The sequence below is a fragment of the Oncorhynchus mykiss genome, chromosome 25 (assembly GCF_013265735.2).
Source record: "Oncorhynchus mykiss isolate Arlee chromosome 25, USDA_OmykA_1.1, whole genome shotgun sequence".
Classification (NCBI taxonomy): domain Eukaryota; kingdom Metazoa; phylum Chordata; class Actinopteri; order Salmoniformes; family Salmonidae; genus Oncorhynchus; species Oncorhynchus mykiss.
The window spans coordinates 34,799,588-34,822,548 of NC_048589.1; the positions used below are offsets into that span (position 1 = coordinate 34,799,588).

General features: G+C 45.5%; 1 protein-coding gene across 2 annotated transcripts in view; it reads right to left on the minus strand.

The window, feature by feature from the left end:
* LOC110505825 (spectrin beta chain, erythrocytic) overlaps positions 1–22,961 on the minus strand; it is a 119,089-nt gene that overhangs the window by 24,704 nt on the left and 71,424 nt on the right. For both annotated transcript variants that reach the window (XM_036962964.1, XM_036962963.1), the window contains exons 7-29: positions 21,529–21,644; positions 21,236–21,348; positions 20,795–20,982; positions 20,471–20,588; positions 19,547–19,705; positions 18,704–19,006; positions 15,801–15,951; positions 14,714–14,853; positions 14,263–14,466; positions 13,815–14,090; positions 13,096–13,346; positions 12,395–12,532; positions 11,909–12,266; positions 11,619–11,813; positions 7,535–7,741; positions 4,981–5,183; positions 3,889–3,979; positions 2,938–3,084; positions 2,045–2,308; positions 1,687–1,920; positions 1,220–1,432; positions 729–896; positions 223–353 (exon numbers count right to left, since the gene is read on the minus strand). In XM_036962964.1, coding sequence (XP_036818859.1) covers positions 223–353; positions 729–896; positions 1,220–1,432; positions 1,687–1,920; positions 2,045–2,308; positions 2,938–3,084; positions 3,889–3,979; positions 4,981–5,183; positions 7,535–7,741; positions 11,619–11,813; positions 11,909–12,266; positions 12,395–12,532; positions 13,096–13,346; positions 13,815–14,090; positions 14,263–14,466; positions 14,714–14,853; positions 15,801–15,951; positions 18,704–19,006; positions 19,547–19,705; positions 20,471–20,588; positions 20,795–20,982; positions 21,236–21,348; positions 21,529–21,644 — 4,368 coding nt within the window. The remainder of the gene's footprint in view (positions 1–222; positions 354–728; positions 897–1,219; positions 1,433–1,686; positions 1,921–2,044; positions 2,309–2,937; positions 3,085–3,888; positions 3,980–4,980; positions 5,184–7,534; positions 7,742–11,618; positions 11,814–11,908; positions 12,267–12,394; positions 12,533–13,095; positions 13,347–13,814; positions 14,091–14,262; positions 14,467–14,713; positions 14,854–15,800; positions 15,952–18,703; positions 19,007–19,546; positions 19,706–20,470; positions 20,589–20,794; positions 20,983–21,235; positions 21,349–21,528; positions 21,645–22,961) is intronic.

Here is a 22,961-nt window from a genome sequence, read left to right on the forward strand (position 1 = left end):
GTTTCATAGCTGTCTGATCTTTGATTGGTTAGAGACACAATCATAACCACACCATCCCTCTCTCAAATATACTGTTACATAGTGAGGAACAAGAGACCAATTCGAAAAATTGATTAATACATTTATGCAACATAGTCTTGAATACTCTGAGGCCTACAGAGAAGCTACATCGTAATACACAAGGTAAGATGACTGACAGACTGGTGTCTGGGTTGCACTCACCCATTAGGGTGGTCTTCATTCAGCATCTTCTGAGCACGGTCAGACAGCTTCTGGATGGAGTCTGAGTAGACATCTACAGCCTGCTTCACTATCAGGTGACGCTTCGACATCAACATGGCACTCTGCTCATCCTGGCAAATGGTGGAGAACAAATGAACACTTTAAAGTCACAACCTGTCATTTGTTTTTCAGCCAAACAGCATCCCCACCACTTGGTTTGCTATAAAGGGAAATAAAAACCACTCTCAAATTAATCAATAGAGCTACCTGATAGTTCTAAACATTTTTTGTGAATAGTACCTTGGACCTGTCATCAGCAATCATGTAGAGTTCCTGCTGTCCTATCCAGGCCTCTGCCTCCTCTCCTCCTCCCTCCTCTCACCTCCTCTCTCCTCTCTTTCCCTCCTCCCCTCTCCTCTCCTCCCTTCCTCCCCTCTCCTCCCCTTTCCTCTCCTCTCCTCCCCTCTCCCCTTCTCCCCTCCTTTCCTCTCCCCTTCCATCCTGACCTTGGCCTTGTCATCAGCAATCATGTAGAGTTCCTGCTCTCCTATCCAGGCTTCTGCCTCGTCAGCATCGTTGTAGTACTGATGGGCCCGGTTAGATCCATTCAGCCGGTCTCTCCTCTTAGCCATCTCCTCCTGTAGCCTGGCCCACACCTCCTTCAGCTCCTTCACCTGGAATCAAAGCGATACACAGGTTTTCTATAGCCCTTTATACAGATGCTTTACAATATAGAACACAAAGAAAACACAGTCTCAAAACAAACCGATAATCAGGGTTGAAGGAAATATGAAAGGGAGTGTGTGTGTGTGTGTGTGTGTGTGTGTGTGTGTCAGTGGAGGCTGCTAATGGGAGGACGGTTCATAATAATGGCCTGAATAGAATGTTATCAACCACATGGAAACCACATGTTTGATACCATTCCATTGACTCCATTCCAGTCACTATTATGAGCTGCCCTCCCCTCAGCAGCCACCACTGGTGTGTGTGTGCACACCTGCTCTCCAATACGCTCTGCCTCCGGCCCGCCCTCCTCTGTAGCGGCTGATGCCATCCTCCGGCCACGCTCCAACACCTCCTCCACCCGCGGCTGGTGGCCCTTCATCTCCCTCTGTAACGTCTGGTTCTTCTTCAACAGCAATTGGACCGTCTGGAGGTTGCTGCCATGTTCATCTGACATCGCAAGGGGCAACCTCTCCTCTACCCAGAGCTACGATAGACCGGCAGAAAGAAAGACAGATGGAGAGAGAGAGAAAGAGAGAGAGAAAGAGAGAGAGAAAGAGAGAGAGAGAAAGATAGAGAGAAAGATAGAGAGAGAAAGATAGAGAATGAGAGAGAGAGAGAGAGCAGTGAAGGATAACACAGTGTTCATGTCAGCAATTATCTGAGAAAGCATTCTGACAGGTTTCAGATAGTAAAAACAATACTATAATGGGTTGACAATAAGCTGAAAGGCATCCTCACAATCTCATCAGCCAGGTCCCGGTAGAACTGATGCACGGCCTTGGCTGCCTCCAACTTGCCCCTGCGCTGGGCCAGGGGGGTGAGGAGCTGCTGGAAGTCCCTCTGGATGGCTTGCTGCTCAGCCTCCAGCTCCGGCTGGTCCTCCCTGCTCCCGGCCGGGCCACCATGCTTCTGGACAGCCTCCTGGAGATCCTCCAGCTCCCTGGCTCGGTCACGCACGTGGTTCTCTGTTTGCTGGAGGTGGGAGGGGGGTTAGAGAGGCTAGCCAGACATAGGACACAACTTTTGACAGACACAACTTTTGACAGACACACCCCTCCACACAGACACACCCCTCCACACAGACACACACACATACCTGGTGCTTCTTGAGCAGGATGTTGGCGTTGGTGAGGTCCTTGACCTCGTCGTCTCCCTGTAGTTCCTTCTGCAGCTCAGCCAACCACTTCTTCATGTCAGCCTGACTCTGGTCAAACAGCTCGGAGCGGTTAGCATCAAACAGCAGACGGGCCTTGTCCTCGGCAGTGGACTCCAGCTTGTCCCACAGCTCATGCAGCCTGGCCAGACGCACCGTCACGATTGGCTCGAAATCAGGTTTGGAGTCCATCAGCTCCTGACCCTCCTGTGTGGATGTTGATGACAACAAGGGGAGATTAGAAAGGCCACATTCAGGAGAAACATTCTTACTTTTTATAGAATCCATCAGCTCCTGTGGATGACAAGCAGGGTACATGGATGATAAGGATTATGATGGGATACACTATATGATTACCATGATAGACTAATGTCCAGGACATGCTACAGAAACAGGATATCCTGCCCTGTGAGTTTTTCCTAGCCACCGTTCTTCTACATCTGCATTGCTTGCTGTTGGGGTTTCAGGCTGGATTTCTGTGTAACACTTTGTGACATCGGATGATGTAAAAAAGGATTTATAAATACATTTGATTGATTGATTCTTACTTTTTACATTATTATTTTAATCAAGTAAACAGAAACAGAATCCAGTTTGTCTAGATGCCTTTATGAAGAGCAAGGATGATGATAGAAGGTGACATTCAGGGGACAACATTCTGACTTATTATAGCATGTGGCATATAGCAAGGATAAACAGTAACTGATACTATAGTGGAGAGAGTAGAGAACAGGCTCTGACTAGCTCAGTGTAGATATGTCACCTTGCACACACACACACACACACACACACACACACACACACACACACACACACACACACACACACACACACACCTGGTCTATCTTGTTGAGCCAGTCTTTGTTGGAGGCCAGTTCAGCCATGAAGGCCTGATGCTTCTTCCACTTGGTGTGAAGGTTCCTGTCTCCGTCGTACGACACGTCCTGAGCAGTCAACATCTTCTCGTTTATCCACAGAGTCAGCTGGAGAGATAGAGAGAAGGAGGGATGACGGGTGGAGGAGGAAGTGGGGGAGGAAGGGGGAAGATGGAGAGAGGGAGTGGAGAGGTGGAGAGAGGAGAGGTGGAGAGGGAGAGGATTGAGAGAGGGAGAGGTGGAGAGAGGAGAGGTAGAGGAGGGAGGTGGAGAGAGGAGAGGCAGAGGATGGAGAGAGGGAGAGAGGGAGGTGGAGAGAGGAGAGGTGGAGAGAGGGAGAGAGGGAGAGGTGGAGAGAGAAGAGGTAGAGGATGGAGAGAGGAGAGGTGGAGGATGGAGAGAGGAGAGGTGGAGGATGGAGAGAGGGAGAGAGGAGGTGGAGAGGGAGAGAGGGAGAGAGGAGAGGTGGAGAGGGAGAGAGGGAGAGAAGAGAGGTGGAGAGTGAGAGGTGGAGAGAGGGAGGTGGAGAGAGGGAGTGGAGAGGTGGAGGATGGAGAGAGGGAGAGAGGAGAGGTGAAGAGGGAGAGGTGGAGAGAGGAGAGGTAGAGGTAGAGGATGAAGAGAGGGAGGTGGAGAGAGGAGAGGTGGAGAGAGAGGAGAGGTGGAGAGAGGAGAGGAGGAGAGGATGGAGAGAGGAGAGGTGGAGAGAGGAAAGGATGGAGAGAGGGAGAGGTGGAGAGAGGAGAGGTAGAGGGTGGAGAGGTAGAGGGTGGAGAGAGGGAGAGGTGAGGAGAGGTAGAGGATGGAGAGAGGGAGAGCAATACAGAGTCAGCACAGACAAGAACACTAGTAAGAAGTAGACAGGAACACATCTATCTATCGTGTCACCAGAAAATAAATAAAATAACTTACATCCTGAGTGTTTTGCAGGAAGTGTTGAAGATCACGGTTATCCTTGAGGATCCCTGTCACCTCGTTGGCTTTGCCTCGGTTCTTGTTGTACCTGCAGATCAAACACACAGAGACACAGAATAACACATTACACTCACTCCCATATCCGCAAGGTTGTGTTCAGTAGGGCACACAATGGAAAGCATTATAAAACCATTTTGTAACAGAAAACGAAAATGAGCATATCTCATTCCAGGTTGTCCCTTTCTGTTTCAGTCCTTTCGTTTGGTGCCTAATGAATACGACCGAGGTCGCCAAAACAGAGACCGATGGTGGGGTGTTTACCTTCAGAAGTCAAAAACATGCAATCCCCTACTGAGCCTTTCCAATTACAGCCCCTGCTCTTTGAAGCAACACAGCGAAGAGCACTCTCTCTGGGATCAATACCCATCATAGCAGGTGTCTGGTTCCCCCTCCTGTCTCCCTTAGAGTGGAATCGGATCAGATGGTGATGGCGTACGTTAATGGGAGAAAGAGCATCCACTTGCTCTCTCCCCCTCCACTGGAACAATGTAGTGATGTATTGCTGACCTAGCCGACTCAAAATGGCAGGATAATAGCTTGCTGAACTACTCTATAGTATGTTTGTATCCCAAATGGCACCCTATTCCCTTTATAGTCCACTTACAGTGTGTAGGGAATAAGGTGCCATTTGGGAGACAACCTATGTGTTTCATACTCCTCAGAGTGGCAGGATAATAGTTAGCTGAACTACTCTATGTGCTTAACACTCACTACTGAGGGAACAGACCAAGCTGCTCCTGGGGAACAAGTAAAAGTCAATAGGTCAGGTAGTGTAGTGTAGAGATTTTCTCCGTGGAAGTACAGATAGAGGGTGACCCATTGTAAACCCATGACTGACACTCGAATCAAAATAATAAAAGAGGGGGCCATTTATATTCATTTATGGATAATATACTAAGATGTTTTATTTGATTTATTTTCAACTGTCCTGTCTTTTAGAAGAAAACTGATTTCATTTGTAGGGTGATTTTGCTTCCCATTTTCATTATTAAAGTAATTAAGCAAATGTTATACCAGAAAAAGACTGACCTGTCATGGATGGAGTCCATCTTGTCTTGGACCCTGGGGGAGTAGAGGTTCCCACTGTCCACCAATCTCTGTCCCCCCTCAAGCGTGCTGGCAAGCTTCTCCATGTTGGCGTCCATGGTGCAGACAAAGTCCTCGTGCTTCTTTAGGGCCTGCTCGGCTCCACCCAGGGTGGCGTGCTTGTCTGTGTGGGCCAAAGTGTACTCCTGCCACAGAGTGACAAACAATTAATTAATTAATCATTCAATCAATCAAATATCTGCTCCGTCCAGGGTTTCAGGCTTGGCAGTGTGTATTGCAGTAGCCATACAGTCACAAACAAATCAGTGTTTTAGTCACATAGTTTATTTTCTGCTGTACAGCTATCCATTTTCATTGGATTTTTAACTCCATTTACATTCCATGTTTCAAATGTTCACCTTATTTGCCATGTGCAGGGTTGGGTAGGTTACTTTCTAAATGTAATCCATTACAGTTACTAGTTACCTGTCCAAAATGCTAATCAGCAATGTAACTTTTGGATTACCCAACCTGAGGAATGTAATCGGATTACTTTCCCTTTAAGAGTGATGCAGCGGTCTAAGGCACTGCATCTCAGTGCTAGAGGCGTCACTACAGACACCCTGGTTTGATTCCAGGCTGTATCACAACCGGCCATGATTGGGAGTCCCAAAGGGTGGCGCACAATTGGCCCAGCATCGTCCAGGTTTATGATGGGGTAGGCCGTCATTGTAAATAAGAATTTGTTCTTAACTGAATTGCCTAGTTAAATAAAAAAACATTAAAAAAATGAAATCATTCATTTATAAGAACAAAAATGTATGTATCAACTACAGATTGCTTATGTAAGTCTATCAAAAGTGTACGAGTTTGAGCATGTGTCCGTTAGGCTTATGGATTTTGGGGGGAATCAGCACAAATTACATCGAGCAATAAACAATAAACTTAGTTGTTGATAGTATGGAGCACAATTCTACAGAGGAGTGTAGAAGAGAGGAACTCCCTCAAACTTTGAATCCATAGGCGGGGACAATGATTGATAGGCAGCTTAAACTTCAATTAAACAATTATTGGGTTAAAATACACATATACATTTGTGAACAGCCATCCATAAAAGCCACAATCCATGAGGCGCAAATAGTTAAATGAGAGAGCAGCAGTGTGATTCACATCAATGTGCTATGTAGATATAAAAATAAGTGCTAAATGTATAGCCCATGTCGTCCTTACCTCCAAACGTTTATTCAAGTTGAATCTTTGGATGCTGACAGCAGTTGCCAGAGGTGTGGACTCGAGTCACAAATATGATGACTCGCAACTCGACTTTAACACCAATGGCTGGTGACTTGACTTGGACTTGAGCCTTATGACTCAACCTGACGTGATACCCTCCTCAAGCCCAAATATAAAAAATTATGCTATTAAAAAAGTGTGCAGCATCAACTCTTCATTTAACGGATTACAGTTTGACTTGAACAGCAACTTACAAAACATGCAGGAAGAAAATGACAGATGGAGGCGTAACAGTTTCCAACTTTGTTCGACATTTGAAGCTGCACAAAGAACGGTAAGTCGTGGCTAATATATAGCCGGCAGCTAAATATAACTGCTAGTATAGCATGTAGGCTAACGTAACGTTAAATCAATGAGCCTCCACACAGTCAGTCAGTACGGGAACGTGATCATTGCACCCAAGATTGAGCAATTGTGTACAAGCCTACATCACCCGATTGCGCCCCATAGTAATCCTCAATAGTCGATCACTATTGGGGGGGGGGGGGGGGGGGGGGTCTTTCTCATGGCTACCCATGTATTTCCATGGAAATATAACGTTTATTTGGAAAGTAATAAATATATAGATAGTTTAGGACTTGAGACTTGAGTGCTAAGACTTGAGACTTACATGAGACTAGTAAAACAATGACTTGGTCCCACCTCTGGCAGTGGCACCATTGGAAGACATAGCTTGGACTGTAGCCTATATAAATCTATTCCTACTCTTTTCCCACGATCCATCAAACACATTTGGTGTGTCTTCATTTTGGTCTCTGACTTGTGGTCAGACTCACTCAGGAGGAACAAACTTAAACTTGAGCCTTTTTCAATGCTGATTTGAATGTCATTTTTTCCACAAACATCCTTTCTGAAATGAAAAGTAATCCTAGAATTAATCATCTAGTTTTTCAAAAGTATTGGTAATCTGATTACAATATTTTTGCTGGTAACGTAACGGATTGCATTTTTTTTGTAATCCATTACTCCACAACTCGGGCCATGTGTAATGAATACATAGAAAATCTTACTCACTCCAGCATTCACAGTAAAACCCACAATACAAATACATTAGGGAAATGCTTATGGAAGAAAACATTTAAATATTTTCTATCTTCTTACCTGGTTGTTGTAAACCTTTAGTTAGCCAGGCAAATCACTGAGAACAAATGATCTTTTACAATAACGACTTGGTATCACAACATTGGTTAATCTTATCTAGTGTTTGAGGATGTTTGGAAACCTTTATTTATCTACGTAAGTCAATGAGAACAAGTTATCTTACCTGGTTGTTGAGGATGGTTTCCACCTGCTTGGTGTCCCTCATGAACAGCTGGAAGCCCAGGCCCTGGTCCAGGAAGCCCTTCCTGCTGTCCCACATCTTGTGGAGCTCGTCCCAGCCGCAGTCCAGACCCTTCAGCCTCTTGTCCAGCTCCTTGTACTGAGGGTCGTCCAGCTGGCCCTGGGTTACCGCCACGCCCGTGTCCCTCACCTGAAATAAATTGAATTGACTTGAATTGGATTGAGTTATGCTTGCTGTTCCACATCAAATACGTTTTTGTAATATGTAAATTTTCCTAACTGTTGTGAACCCGCTGTTCAATCTATAACTCTTTTTTTGGATAAGGCTAAATTGTAAATGTTCTTACAGAAGAAATGTGAAATGCATATTCATAAGCATGGTAGCAACTGAAAGGGAACAGTTTGGAGATGATGAGAAAATGATTAGACCAAAGTTGAGGACACAACAGTTCACCTGACACAAGACTGAATCCAAACATCACACTGTTGATTTTATGTCGATTTGGCATTTACTGTACTTTACCGCATTTGTTAATAACGAAATCTGGATAAATTCAGTAACATGATAAGAATATTCCGGGAAAATGTGGGGTAGATAAGACCAAAAAATGACAAGGGTTTGAGTGAGAGGTCTAACTGGTGTCTCCAACTGGCCAAGCACCTCTCCAAAATGTGCACAGGTCCTAGGACATTCTAATGCACTTTTATGACAAAAAAAAAGAGTTAAATTATAAGCTTAGTTTTTGATCTCTCCTAGCTGTGCCATTGAGGAACTAGAACAAGTACACTTGTAGTTGTTTTGTTTGGAACACAGCCCTGCATCCCCGCCATCACACAATTACTGTTGTAGTTTATTCAAAAACTGCCCATTATAAATCACAATCTTGGTCAGGTGGGCATCATTCAAAAGATTGTTCTATTGCCAACATGACTAGCTAAGTTATAAAGTATGATCTCACAGTGATAGGCTTTCACAGGGCAATTCAGAGAACAGATGTATAACTTTGGTGCACATAGAAAGGAGTCAAGCATTCAGGTGCACCGATGCAAATGTTCTTCACAATGGACGAATATAGACTCATTCTGTTCAGAACAACCCAGGGCAGGGCCAGTGGTGGGAAAAGTACCCAACTATGTTCTTCACAATGGACGAATATAGACTCATTCTGTTCAGAACAACCCAGGGCAGGGCCAGTGGTGGGAAAAGTACCCAACTATGTTCTTCACAATCGACGAATATAGACTCATTCTGTTCAGAACAACCCAGGGCAGGGCCAGTGGTGGGAAAAGTACCCAACTGCCATACTTGAGTAAGAGTAAAGATACCTTAATAGAAAATGACTCAAGTAAAAGTGAAAGTCACCCAGTAAAATACTACTTGAGTAAAAGTCTATAAGTATTTGGTTTTAAATATACTTAAGTGTCAAAAGTAGAAGTACAAGTAGAACTAATTTCAAGTTCCTTATATTAAGCAAAGCAGACGTCCATTTAAATGTTTATTTTTTTATTTACAGATAGCCAGGGGCACACTCCAACACTCAGACATAATTTACAAACCAAGCACGTGTTTAGAGTGAGTCTGCCAGATCAGAGGCAGTAGGGATGACCAGGGATCTTCTCTTAATAAGTGTGGGAATTGGACCATTTTCCTGTCCAGTATGCATTCAAAATGTAACGAGTACTTTTGGGTATCAGGGAAAATGTATGGAGTAAAAAAGACATTATTTTCTTTAGGAATGTAGTGAAGTAATATTAAAAGTTGTCCAAAAAAAGTAAAGTCAAATCAAATCAAACTGTATTTGTTACATGCGCCGAATACAACAAGTGTAGACTTTACAGTGAAATGCTTACGTAAGTAGACTAAAATAACGTATTTACTAGAAGAGCATATTTACCAAGTAGACTAAAATAAAAAGCAATAATAAAAAGTAGTTGATGATTGTACAGATCAGCTCATGAATTAGGGGGAGATGAAGAGTAGAAAGAGTTTAAATATCAAGGTAGACCTAACTTAACGGGGACCAACTCTTTCAAAAAAATATCCATATTTACATTCTGTTCATTGATCACACATTCTCTACCAAAGCTCTTTATTTTAATTTTATTTAACCCGGTTAGTTGACTGAGAACACATTCTCATTTCCAGCAACAAAAATAGTTACATGGGAGAGGAGGAAAGCACCAATTGTAAGCTGGGGATGATTAGGTGACCAGATTGGGAATTTAGCCAGGACACCATGGTCAACACCCCTACTCTTACAATAATGGGGTCTTTAGTGACCACAGAGAGTCAGGACACCTGTTTAACATCCCACCTGAAAAACAGCATCCTACACCAGGAAATGTCCCCAATCACTGCCCTGGAGACCAGGAAAGGGTGCCTCCTACTGGCCCTTTCACACCCCTTCCTGTAGCATCTGGTCTCCCATCCAGTGACTGACCAAGACCAACCCTACTTAGCTTCAGAGGTAAGCCAGCACTGGGATGCAGGGTGGTATGCTGCTGGACATGTTCTCATTTGGGCAGCAAGTACAAGACAGCACAGAGAAGCGGGATAAATGTTATAGTGGGATTTTAACATGCATTTGTGAGAGATGTGCTTTGATAATGCAACCTATGGATTACAAAATAAAGTTAGGAATTCATGTGAGGCAGGAGTCATGATATGGGGTTTCAGTGGGAATGAGACTGGATAGGAAAATAGCCTAGGCTCTATAGGACAGGAGAAGATAGTATTATTGCCACTGAATTGTTAACAGACTTTACATCTGTGGCAGAGATGCCTAGGCCCTATGTAGTGAATTGTACATAGGTCTATCAAATTTGTGACTGTCTGAAGATGCACAATGACAGCTAAAAGAGGCACATGTTCTTTTATAGGCTATACTGTAGGGGTTTCCTGTTGGGTTTATTAACTGCATTCGGGTTGCATGTGCAGTCCAGCACTGTCAATTATGTATATGATTTGAATTTATGGTGACTTTGCGTCAAGTAAATACGCTAAAGGCTTCCATGCGACAAAGTCCTCGTGCTACTTCAGGGTCTGCTCGGATCCACCCAGGGTGTCTGCTCGGATCCACCCAGGGCGTCTGCTCGGATCCACCCAGGGCGTCTGCTCGGATCCACCCAGGGCGTCTGATCGGATCCACCCAAGGCGTCTGATCGGGTCCACCCAGGGCGTCTGATCAGGTCCACCCAGGGCTTCTTGATCGGATCCACCCAGGGCGTCTGATCGGGTCCACCCAGGGCGTCTGATCGGATCCACCCAAGGCGTCTGATCGGGTCCACCCAGGGCGTCTGCTCGGATCCACCCAGGTCGTCTGATCGGATCCACCCAGGGCGTCTGATCGGATCCACCCAGGGCGTCTGATCGGATCCACCCAGGGCGTCTGATCGGATCCACCCAGGGCGTCTGCTCGGCTCCATCCAGGGCGTCTGCTCGGCTCCATCCAGGCCGTCTGCTCGGCTCCATCCAGGGCGTCTGCTCGGCTCCATCCAGGGCGTCTGCTCGGCTCCATCCAGGGCGTCTGCTCGGCTCCATCCAGGGCGTCTGCTCGGCTCCATCCAGGGCGTCTGCTCGGCTCCATCCAGGGTGTGTGCTCGGCTCCATCCAAAGGTGCTATTACATTTTTGGCTAATCTGATGCTGTGCATGTTGTATAGCCTATTTTATGGAATTTCATTATTGTCGACATTGGGATGTTAAAATGAATTTCCCGGGGTTTTGTCATTTTATACAGTAAGGTTACTACCCATGCTAATCCTTACTATACCTCAAACCATAGAGATCATAAACATTGACACTGTATATGTCACATGCGGTACTCAAGTTCAGAACGTCTGTCAGTCAAAACCCATAGAGAGCTGTGAAGTGCAGAGCCAGAGCTCTAACATCATGTATAGCATGTTACTGTACAGCCACTGTGTTCCAAAATAGGTGCTTATCAGTGTCCAAATCTGCCATCTTCAATCTGTATAAAAGTATGAGTGTAAAGGGCTACCCTTGCTTTGTATTGGTGTGTTAGGACTTTGTGTAAACTGTAGTTTAAATCCTAAACTGAAACTAACCTTGTGGTAGTCCTCCTCATGAGCATCCATTTCATCATATACATCATCGTGGAGGTTCAGCAGCTGCTCAGCCTGGGGCAGGGTCTCAGGCAGGTCCTCGGATGCCACGGCCTTCTGGGTCTTGAAGAGCCAGGACTGGAAGTCATCCATGTCCTGTAGGAAGGTCTGCAGTTTGGACACCTCTCCAAGAGAGTCCTACAATTCAATACAACTTTAATAGTCAATTTGTTGTTGTTTGAGGGGATCATCTCCAGATAGCAAACACACACACACTCACACAAAAAACACACCTCCCGGTCCTTCAGGGTGGCCCTCAGGTTATCCCAGGCTGCGTCCAGCTCGGCTCTCCTAAACAGGATGTCTGCAGCGTTGTCTGGGTGGTCCTTGGCCAGCTGGTCCGCCTCGCTCCTCAGGAAGTTGAGCTTGTCTTCGATGGCAGCCAGGTCCCGCTCCATGCCGTAGAGTTTCCTCTGGATGGTCATCACAGCGTTCAGGTCATTGCCCAGGTCCTGGGTAGACTTGATGACCCGGGTTTTGTCCCTGATCCAGGCCTCTGTCTCGTCACACTCCAGTCCATAGTTGTGGTAGCTGAGAGCTGAATCCACCTTACGCTTCTTGTCCACAACCATGGCCTTGAAGGCCTCCCACCTGAAAGAGAAGAGAAGCAGAGGAGAGAGTCAATATTATTAACGCAAGGAGGAAAGACTGTGGACTATGGATAAATAATATTAAGAAGAAGAAGAAGAAGAAGAAGAAGACATCAGCCTGAGTCTCACCTCTTATTAAGTCTCAACTGGCATTCCTTCACCTCTTTGGTACACGGGTGTCTGCTGTCCTCAAGCTGCTTCACTGCTTTGTTGACATCATCAACACGCGTCTGGACATTAGCCATATCTGAAGCAAGAATACTCAACCTAAGAAGAGAAAACATAGTAATCAATACATCATACATTGTGCAGTAGAGCAGGGCTCATCAGCCACGGACTGCAAATTGATCGCAAGAAGCCCAAACAGATATAATATTTGACTAAAACATAATCCTTTCAAACCTTGCATACATTAGTATACGATCACACACAGTACATTGTATATCGCTATTATGCATGGGAATACTTTGGAGCAGATTTCCAAAATAAAAATCACTTGGAGCTGATTTGGTGGTGTTTTTACAGTCTACATGTCGAACAATTAAAACAAATATTTAAAGAGTCTATATTTTTTTACTCTGAAAACATGGGCCAAATTCGGGCCTGCGGGCCACCAGTTGGGGACCACTGCATTAGAGCAAATATACACATATTATTGGTGTCAGATCTCTACAAATGTGGAAGTCGTGCTTAACATTGCAGGGACCCAAACAATATGATACGATCTGATAATCTGTGCAATTTGTCTGCAATGTAAGCAGACTGGTTTGTACGTGTTCTGCACCACTTCCTCTCCAACCTTCATACTGTATCATAACTGTGCTTTGTACCTGTTCTGCACCACTTCCAGATCCTCTAGATTCTCCGGTACGTCCAGCCCCACCAACCAGGTCTCCTTCTGGCCCATCCACAGCTCGCAGGAGTCTGTCTCACTGAAGATGGTGTAGAGGGCCATGGCATCATCCAGCTTCCTCTGCCTCAGGTCACACAGGGACATCAGCTCCATGTACAGGTCTCTGATGTCCTTCAGGCGTCTTTGGATGTCAGGCGTGTTGCGCAGCTCCTCGGGTAGCGCCGCCGCCTGGTCAAGTTCAAGTGTATTTTAAAGTGTATTTGCCGAATACATACATTGCTGGAGAAATGTAACCACTCTCAAATTCAAAGACAGAGCTGTGGAAGCAAGTACTGACCATCCATGATATCAACATTATAGTTTTAACTATGTTTTAGGCTATACAGTGTTTGTTTACGTTTTACTTTGTTTACAAACATTGGAGTAAAACCAGCTTATATTTTGTACTATATTTGAACTAAGCTCATGAGGCATTTATAAGTTATATTCTTCAAGAATTGATGGGTGCATATCATTCACTTTTAAATCCAAAAACAGATGTAGCAACTGCACCGTTAAGTAGTACAGTAAAACAAACCAAGGTGAGTCCGAAATGGTACCCTACTCCTTACATAGTAAACTACTTGCCCTGGGAATAGGGTGCCGTTTCAGACACATCCCCAATCAGCCATTCTGTCAGTCAGTTCATTCATTCACCTGTTTGGTCAGAGCATCGATGGTGGCTCCGTTCCTGGCGACATCGTTCCGGAGGTCTCGGTGTCTCTTCAGCAGCCTCTGGGTGGTATACTCATCATGGCCCATGTCATCACTAGTCATCTGCCTCTTGGCATCCAGCAGCCAGGCCTTCAGGTCTTCAGCCTCTCCCTGGAACTGAAAGAACCTCTGGGTGTCCTGGAGGTTCTGCCTTCTGAACGCTGCCAGTTCCTCCAGCTGCTGCCACTGACGCCTCACGTCCTCCATGCAATCCCCAACCTAATATATACAATAATAAAATAGATTTCATTTAGAATTTTATCCAAAGCGACTTAAAGTACTGCATGCATACATTTAAGTAATGGGGACACCAGCAGGAATCAAACCCACAACCCTGGCGTTGCAAGTGCCACACTCTACAACCTAAGCCCAGCACCCTCTACCAACTGACCTGTGGTGCCCCAAAGTGTCTGGCCTGGATCATCTTATCACCCTCATCCAGTATCTGCTGCAGGTGTGCACGGCGAGCCCCCAGCTCGTTCTCGAAGGCACTGTGTTTGCTCTGCAGGACTAGCACACTGGTCAGGTCCTTGCCGTAGTCCAGCGACGAGAAGATATGCTCTTTCTCCTTGATCCAGCTCTCCAGCTCGGCCATCTGAGATAAGACATAATATACTTTATTGTCAATTGTCTCAGATACACTAACGTTTGTATTTTTCCTTTATCCCAAACCCCTTGAGACACACACATATACACACACACACACAGAGAGAGAGAGAGAGTTTGGAGGACATGGTCCTCTGCAGTGCAGCACCAGTGGAGTACTTTAGGGGTTAAGTCCCTTGCTCAAGGGCACAGCCCTCCAGTTGCGAGCCCTTTTTTCCAGCCTCTCGACTACCTACCTCCCAGAAGAAGTTCCAGAGGCGTCGGGACTGCTCAAGGCGAGCGCGGCGTTGGGCCGCAAGGGCACACAGCTCCTGGTAACACAGGTCCAGGTGCTGCACCCGGTCCTTAATCACCTGGGGGTCACAGGGCTTGTAGCCTGGGAGAGAGAGGGGGGAGGTGGGTAAAAACATGACATGCAGTGATAATGGATCCCCCACTTTCCAATCTCAGGGCGGTCACTCTAACCACAAGAGTTGGATTATACTTTACATTCAAATATATTTTGGGTTACACTTTACATGAAGATATATTTTGGTAACACTACATGAAGATATATTTTGGGTTACACTTTACATGAATATATATTTTGGGTTACACTTTACATGAAGATCTACAGTATTTTGGGTTACTCTATACATGAAGATCTACAATATTTTGGGCTACTCTATACATGAAGATCTACCGTATTTTGGGTTACTCTATACATGAAGATATATTTTGGGTTACACTTTACATGAAGATCTACAGTATTTTGGGTTACTCTATACATGAAGATATATTTTGGGTTACACTTTACATGAAGATCTACAGTATTTTGGGTTACTCTATACATGAAGATATATTTTGGTAACACTTTACATGAAGATATATTTTGGTAACACTTTACATGAAGATATATTTTGGGTTACACTTTACATGAAGATCTACAGTATTTTGGGTTACACTTTACATGAAGATATATTTTGGTAACACTTTACATGAAGATATATTTTGGGTTACACTTTAGATGAAGATCTATAGTATTTTGGGTTACTCTATACATGAAGATATATTTTGGTAACACTTTACATGAAGATATATTTTGGTAACACTTTACATGAAGATATATTTTGGTAACACTTTACATGAAGATATTTTTTGGGTTACACTTTACATGAAGATCTACAGTATTTTGGGTTACACTTTACATGAAGGTATACTTAAAAAAATATTGAATGTAACATGTTACCCTCTTTTGTTAGATGATATGTACGGCCCGAGTACATAACAGGTAGCTGAGAGGGACAGTAGACGGTATAGGAATGTTCCTGGCACTTCACTTACTATCTCTATTGGCAAACTTGAGAGCAGCCGCGTTGGAGTCGTGAACTCTTTCTGCCTGCACAGTGATGTCGGCCTCCACCAGAGCATGCTTCTGGAGCAGGTCATCCACCTCCAACAGGTGCTTCCCAAAGTCAGGGGAGAGCAGCCGAGCCTGGGGACATGCCACAGGGTCAGAGGTCAGGGGTGAGGGGTCAGGGGGAGAGGTGGAGGGGGAGGGGAGGTCAGGCACAGAAGTGTGGGGTGGCAAGGAGGTTAGTTCATTGAGATGGGCCAAAACTAGCAAAGGAATGTTGTAGCATAGCTTGCTTGAGCAGGGGGGAAACTATCGTATTGTATTTCTGCAGTTATACACTGTATGCAAATACACTGAGCATACAAAACATTAAGAACACCTGCTCTTTCCATGACATACTGACCAGTTGAATCCAGGTGAAAGCTATGATCCTTATTGATGTCTCTTGTTAAATCCACTTTAATCCGTGTAGATGAAGAGGAGAAGACAGGTCGAGGAAGGATTTTTAATCCTTGACAATTGAGACATGAATTGTGTATGTGTGCCATTCAGAGAGTGAATAGGCAAGACAACATACTTAGGTGCCTGTAAACTGGATATGGTAGTAGGTGCAGGCGCACCAGTTTGTGTCAAGAACTGCAACGCTGATTAGTTTTCACACTCAACAGTTTCCCGTCTGTATCAAGAATAGTCCACCACCCAAAGGACATCCAGCCAAAGTGACACAACTGTGGGAAGCATTGGAGTCAAAATGGACCAGCATCCCTGTGGAACGCTTTTTTTCAGATTCATAACTTGGCCCATGCTGTGTCTGGTTCCAATGGCCTAGTGGGTTAGCTTGCAACACCGGGGTTGTGGGTTAGCTTGCAACGCCAGGGTTGTGGGTTAGCTTGCAACGCCAGGGTTGTGGGTTAGCTTGCAACGCCAGGGTTGTGGGTTAGCTTGCAACGCCAGGGTTGTGGGTTTGATTGCAACACCAGGGTTGTTGGTTAGCTTGCAACACCAGGGTTGTTGGTTAGCTTGCAACACCAGGGTTATGGGTTAGCTTGCAACACCAGGGTTGTGGGTTAGCTTGCAACACCAGGGTTGTGGGTCAGCTTGCAACACCAGGGTTGTGGGTTAGCTTGCAACACCAGGGTTATGGGTTAGCTTGCAACACCAGGGTTGTGGGTTAGCTTGCAACACCAGTGTTGTGGGTTAGCTTGCAACACCAGGGTTGTGGGTTAGCTTGCAACGCCAGGGTTGTGGGTTAGCTTGCAACGCCAGGGTTGTGGGTTAGCTTGCAACGCCAGGGTTGTGGGTTTGATTGCAACACCAGGGTTGTTGGTTAGCTTGCAACACCAGGGTTGTTGGTTAGCTTGCAACACCAGGGTTATGGGTTAGCTTGCAACACCAGGGTTGTGGGTTAGCTTGCAACACCAGGGTTGTGGGTCAGCTTGCAACACCAGGGTTATGGGTTAGCTTGCAACACCAGGGTTGTTGGTTAGCTTGCAACACCAGGGTTGTGGGTTAGCTTGGAACACCAGGGTTGTGGGTTAGCTTGCAACACCAGGGTTATGGGTTAGCTTGCAACACCAGGTTTGTGGGTTAGCTTGCAACATCAGGGTTGTTGGTTAGCTTGCAACATCAGGGTTGTTGGTTAGCTTGCAACACCAGGGTTGTGGGTCAGCTTGCAACACCAGGGTTGTGGGTCAGCTTGCAACACCAGGGTTGTGGGTTAGCTTGCAACACCAGGGTTATGGGTTAGCTTGCAACACCAGGGTTGTGGGTTAGCTTGCAACACCAGTGTTGTGGGTTAGCTTGCAACACCAGGGTTGTGGGTTAGCTTGCAACGCCAGGGTTATGGGTTAGCTTGCAACACCAGGTTTGTGGGTTAGCTTGCAACATCAGGGTTGTTGGTTAGCTTGCAACATCAGGGTTGTTGGTTAGCTTGCAACACCAGGGTTGTGGGTTAGCTTGCAACACCAGGGTTGTGGGTCAGCTTGCAACACCAGGGTTGTGGGTTAGCTTGCAACACCAGGGTTATGGGTTAGCTTGCAACACCAGGGTTGTGGGTTAGCTTGCAACACCAGTGTTGTGGGTTAGCTTGCAACACCAGGGTTGTGGGTTAGCTTGCAACGCCAGGGTTGTGGGTTAGCTTGCAACGCCAGGGTTGTGGGTTAGCTTGCAACGCCAGGGTTGTGGGTTTGATTGCAACACCAGGGTTGTTGGTTAGCTTGCAACACCAGGGTTGTTGGTTAGCTTGCAACACCAGGGTTATGGGTTAGCTTGCAACACCAGGGTTGTGGGTTAGCTTGCAACACCAGGGTTGTGGGTCAGCTTGCAACACCAGGGTTATGGGTTAGCTTGCAACACCAGGGTTGTTGGTTAGCTTGCAACACCAGGGTTGTGGGTTAGCTTGGAACACCAGGGTTGTGGGTTAGCTTGCAACACCAGGGTTATGGGTTAGCTTGCAACACCAGGTTTGTGGGTTAGCTTGCAACATCAGGGTTGTTGGTTAGCTTGCAACACCAGGGTTGTTGGTTAGCTTGCAACACCAGGGTTGTGGGTTAGCTTGCAACACCAGGGTTATGGGTTAGCTTGCAATGCCAGGGTTATGGGTAGCTGGCAACACCAGGGTTATGGGTTAGCTTGCAACGCCAGGGTTATGGGTTAGCTTGCAACGCCAGGGTTGTGGGTTAGCTTGCAACACCAGGGTTAAAGGTTAGCTTGCAACACCAGGGTTATGGGTTAGCTTGCAACACCAGGGTTATGGGTTTGATTGCAGCAGGGGCCAGGTATAGTAAGTACAGTATGCATCACTGTCAATATCTTCCATTTTGTAAGTTGCTTTGGCCATATTGTTATTGTATTATGTGTATTCTTAGTATTACTACTATTATCACTGTACCTTCATCCCATCCATCCAGTTGATGATGTACAACATCTCCTGGAAGATCCTCTGCAGGGTGAGGTTCTTGTCCAGTCGTGCCCTGCGAGCTTTCAGCAGCTCCTGTAGGTAATCCCACAGCCTCAGGATGTTGTCCTTACGCACGTCGATGCGCTTGGTGTCGTGGTAACGCTCAGACTCCAGCTCTTTGGAGATGGCTACTATGCCCTGGATGCGTTCCTCGTAGGCAGCGATGTCCGTCTCGATGGCGTCGTGCTTCTTCTTAGCGGCCTCTACCGCCGGCAGGTCGTAGCCAAAGTTGTCCTGAAGGTGAAAGGTATTTCAGATGTGAAGAGACTGTTATATATGTCTATCTTAATATTTGGGGCGGGTAAGTATTCTGACTTGAGATCTGTGCAAGTTTTCACACAAGTATCCCACTGACATCAATTAATGATTTACGCAAAGGTCCAAGTTGCATGCACTTGTCTCAGCTTTGAATTGGCCCCAAAATGAACAGTGGATGTCTGTTTTGTTATGTTTTTATGTGCTGTCTATGTTCAGGTGAATTGCAGCTGTCAGCCAATCAGAATTCAGGGCTCTGACCACCCAGTGTATAATAGTGCACATGTTAAGTCTGATATACCATGGCTGCCAGCCAATCAGCATTTAGGGCTCGAACCACCAAGTGTATAATAGTGGACATGTTACGGGTCTCATATACCACGGCTGTTAGCCAATCAGCATTCAGGGCTCAAACCACCCAGTTCATAATAGCGGACATGTTAAGTCTGATATACCATGGCTGCCAGCCAATCAGCACTCAGGGCTCGAACCACCCAGTGTATAATAGTGGACATTTACCTGTGCCACCAGTCTCTGGTTCTCCAGTAGCCAGGTCTCTCTCATGGAAGCCTTCCTGTCGAAGCGTCTGGCCATCTGCTCCAGTTTCTCCTGACGAATCAGCTCGTCTCTCAGGACACGTTCCCTCTCATGCTCAGCCCACTCCAAATGCTCCCAGGCCTGCAGAGGACAACATGGTTGATTACAAACTCAGCAAAAAAAGAAACATCCCCATTTCAGGATGCTGTCTTTCAAAGATAATTCATAAAAATCCAAATAACTTCACAGATCTTCATTGTAAAGGGTTTAAACACTGTTTCCCATGCTTGTTCAATGAACCATAAACAATTAATGAACATGCACTTGTGGAACGGTCGTTAGAACCCTAACAGCTTACAGACGGTAGGCAATTAAGGTCACAGTTATGACATGACCCTCCAGCATGACAATGCCACCAGCCATACTGCTCGTTCTGTGAGTGATTTCCTGCAAGACAGGAATGTCAGTGTTCTGCCATGGCCAGCGAAGAGCCCGGATCTCAATCCCACTGAGCACGTCTGGGACTTGTTGGATTGGAGGGTGAAGGCTAGGGCCATTCCCTCCAGAAATGTCCGGGAACTTGCAGGTGCCTTGGTGGAAGAGTGGGGTAATCTCACAGCAACATCTCACAGCAAGAACTGGCAAATCCGGTGCAGTCCATGAGGAGGAGATGCACAGACAGGGACAGTTTATTTCACTGTCAGCAGGCTACTGTAGGGCTTTGTTAAGATTCAGTCATTCTTGTGTCTTTGTTCATGAATAATTCCCCCAGTACTCAATCTACTGCCTCGGTCTTCTCCATTCCTGCATTCTGATGACGCCCCATAGCGTAAGTAAGTTCTGAACCAGCCCACTAGATTAAACTTACCTCCCATTTTAGTATTCCTGCAAGCTTATATTCCTTACCCTGTTGAGATCAGCCACTAGAGCCCCCTCCTTGGGGGTATAGACTCTCTGCTTGTTGGCTCTCATACGACTCTGGATGGTGAACAGCAGCACCTCCAGATTACCTTTCTCCTGGAACCTGGAACATCACAGACAAAACAATAAACGATGTGTCAGAACCAGAACAAGAATGTCTTATTTTAAAAGATGGGGGAAATTCCCAGTTTCGAAGTTACAAGAATCCTGAAGGTTTTCTGGAAAACCTAGATTTTTTTTTCAGGAACGTTTCTGGAATTGTGCAACCCTAGTTGAGCCATAGTAATACGGCAGGTTGATGTGACTGACTTGGGTGGTTTCTCCACTATGCGGTAGGAGTTGAAGGATTGGAGCTGCTGTTGGACCCCGGTCAGAGAGTTTGCCAGTTTACGGTTGTTCAGGATCATGATGGTCTGCTGTATCCATGTCAGCAGGTCTGACGACAGGGTTTCGTACTTGTCAATCATCTTCTCTGTCTCTATGGCATGGTCTAGTACCTAGAGGATGGATACAGAGGGTTAGGTTACTCAAACACTAGGGTGTAATACTGTCACATGAAACAATGCATGCACGGATTTACACGCACACACACACACACACACACACACACACACACACACACACACACACACACACACACACACTCACACACACACACACACACACACACACACACACACACACACACACACACACACACACACGCCAGTTACACACACAAACCCAGTGCATTATTTATCCCATCCTCACCTTGCCAACTCTCTTCCCCTCCACCGCTAATGCCTTCATCTTGGAGAAGTAGTGGTAGAAAGCCACAACATATGTGATGATGGACTTCTCATCTGGGTTCTCTGTGAACACATCTGTAATACAGACAGACAGTCAGAACTAGAAGATCACCTTGAGCAGAGGGTTCTGGACTGAAAAGGATTTTCTACTGAGATGTTCCATTGAGTATGCTTTTTAGTCCATGACTTGGCTTAATCTGGGTCCAGGAAACCGGTTCTTAGTTCTAGATGAGGGAACAGCACATTGTAACTCACCTTCAGGGTCTAACAGTTTTGTTACTCCAAGCGTCTGCTCTGCTACATTGAAGGCATTCTGAAGGTTATGGGTTGGATTGGACCTCTTCAGGCCACTATAGTCCACCAGGTCTGGCCTTGAGAGAGAGAGACATAACAATGAGGATCAGTTATAGAACCCATTGCCCTTCATGGTTTTGAGGACTGGGGTCTGCCCACCATTTTTTTAAACGGGACAAACACCAAATTGAGACATTGCATACAGAATTCTGCAAAATTATCCTCAGTGTATTATGATAATACACCAAATAATGAATGCAGAGTAGAATTAGGCCGATACCCGCTAATGATCAACATCCAGAAAAGAGACAACCACCTAAAAGGAAGCGATTCCCAAACCTTCCATAACAAAGCCGTCATCTACAGATAAATTAATCTGGAGAACAGCCCCCTAAGCAAGCTGGTCCTGGGGCTAAATTCACAAACACAAACAGACCCCACAAAGACCCAGGACAGCATCACAATTAGACCCAACCAAATCATGAGAAAACAAAAAGATAATTACTTGACCCATTGGAAAAAAAAATACAAAGAAACAGAGGAAACTAGAATGCTATTTGGCCCTGAACAGAGATCACACAGTGGCAGAATATCTGACCACTGTGATAGACCCAAAATTAAGGAAATCTTTGACTATGTACAGACTCAGTGAGCATAGCCTTGCTATTGAGAAAGGCTGCCAAAGTCAGACCTGGCTCCTAAGAGAAGACAGGCTATGTGCACACTGCCCACAAAATGAAAACTGGTGAAAACTGAGTTGCACTTCCTAACCTCTTGCCAAATCTATGACCATATTAGAGAAACATATTTCCCTCAGATTACACAGATCCACAAAGATTTCGAAAACAAATTACATTTTTATAAACTCCCATATCTATTGGGTGAAATACCACAGTGTTCAATCACAGCAGCAAGATTTGTGACCTGAAAAGGGCAACCAGTGAAGAAGAAACACTATTATAAATACAACCTATATTTACATTGATTTATTTTCCCTTTTGTAATTTAACTATTTGCACATCATTACAACACTGTATGTAGATATAATTTAATATTTGAAATGTTTTTATTCTTTTGGAAATGTGGTGATTGTAATGTTTACTGTGATTTTTGGGGGGGTTTATTTCACTTTTGTTTATTATCTATTTCACTTGTTTTGGCAATGTAAACATGTTTTCCATGCCAATAAAGCAATTCAATTGAAATAGAGCGAGAGAGCGAGAGATAAAGAAAGAGAGAGAGAGAGATAAACAAAGAGAGAGAGAGAGACAGAGTGAGAGAGAGAGAGACAGAGTGAGAGAGAGAGAGAGAGAGAGGCAGAGAGTGAGAGAGAGAGAGAGAGAGAGAGAGAGAGAACATTGCTGTGGGGACTTGCTTCCATTCAGTCACAGGAG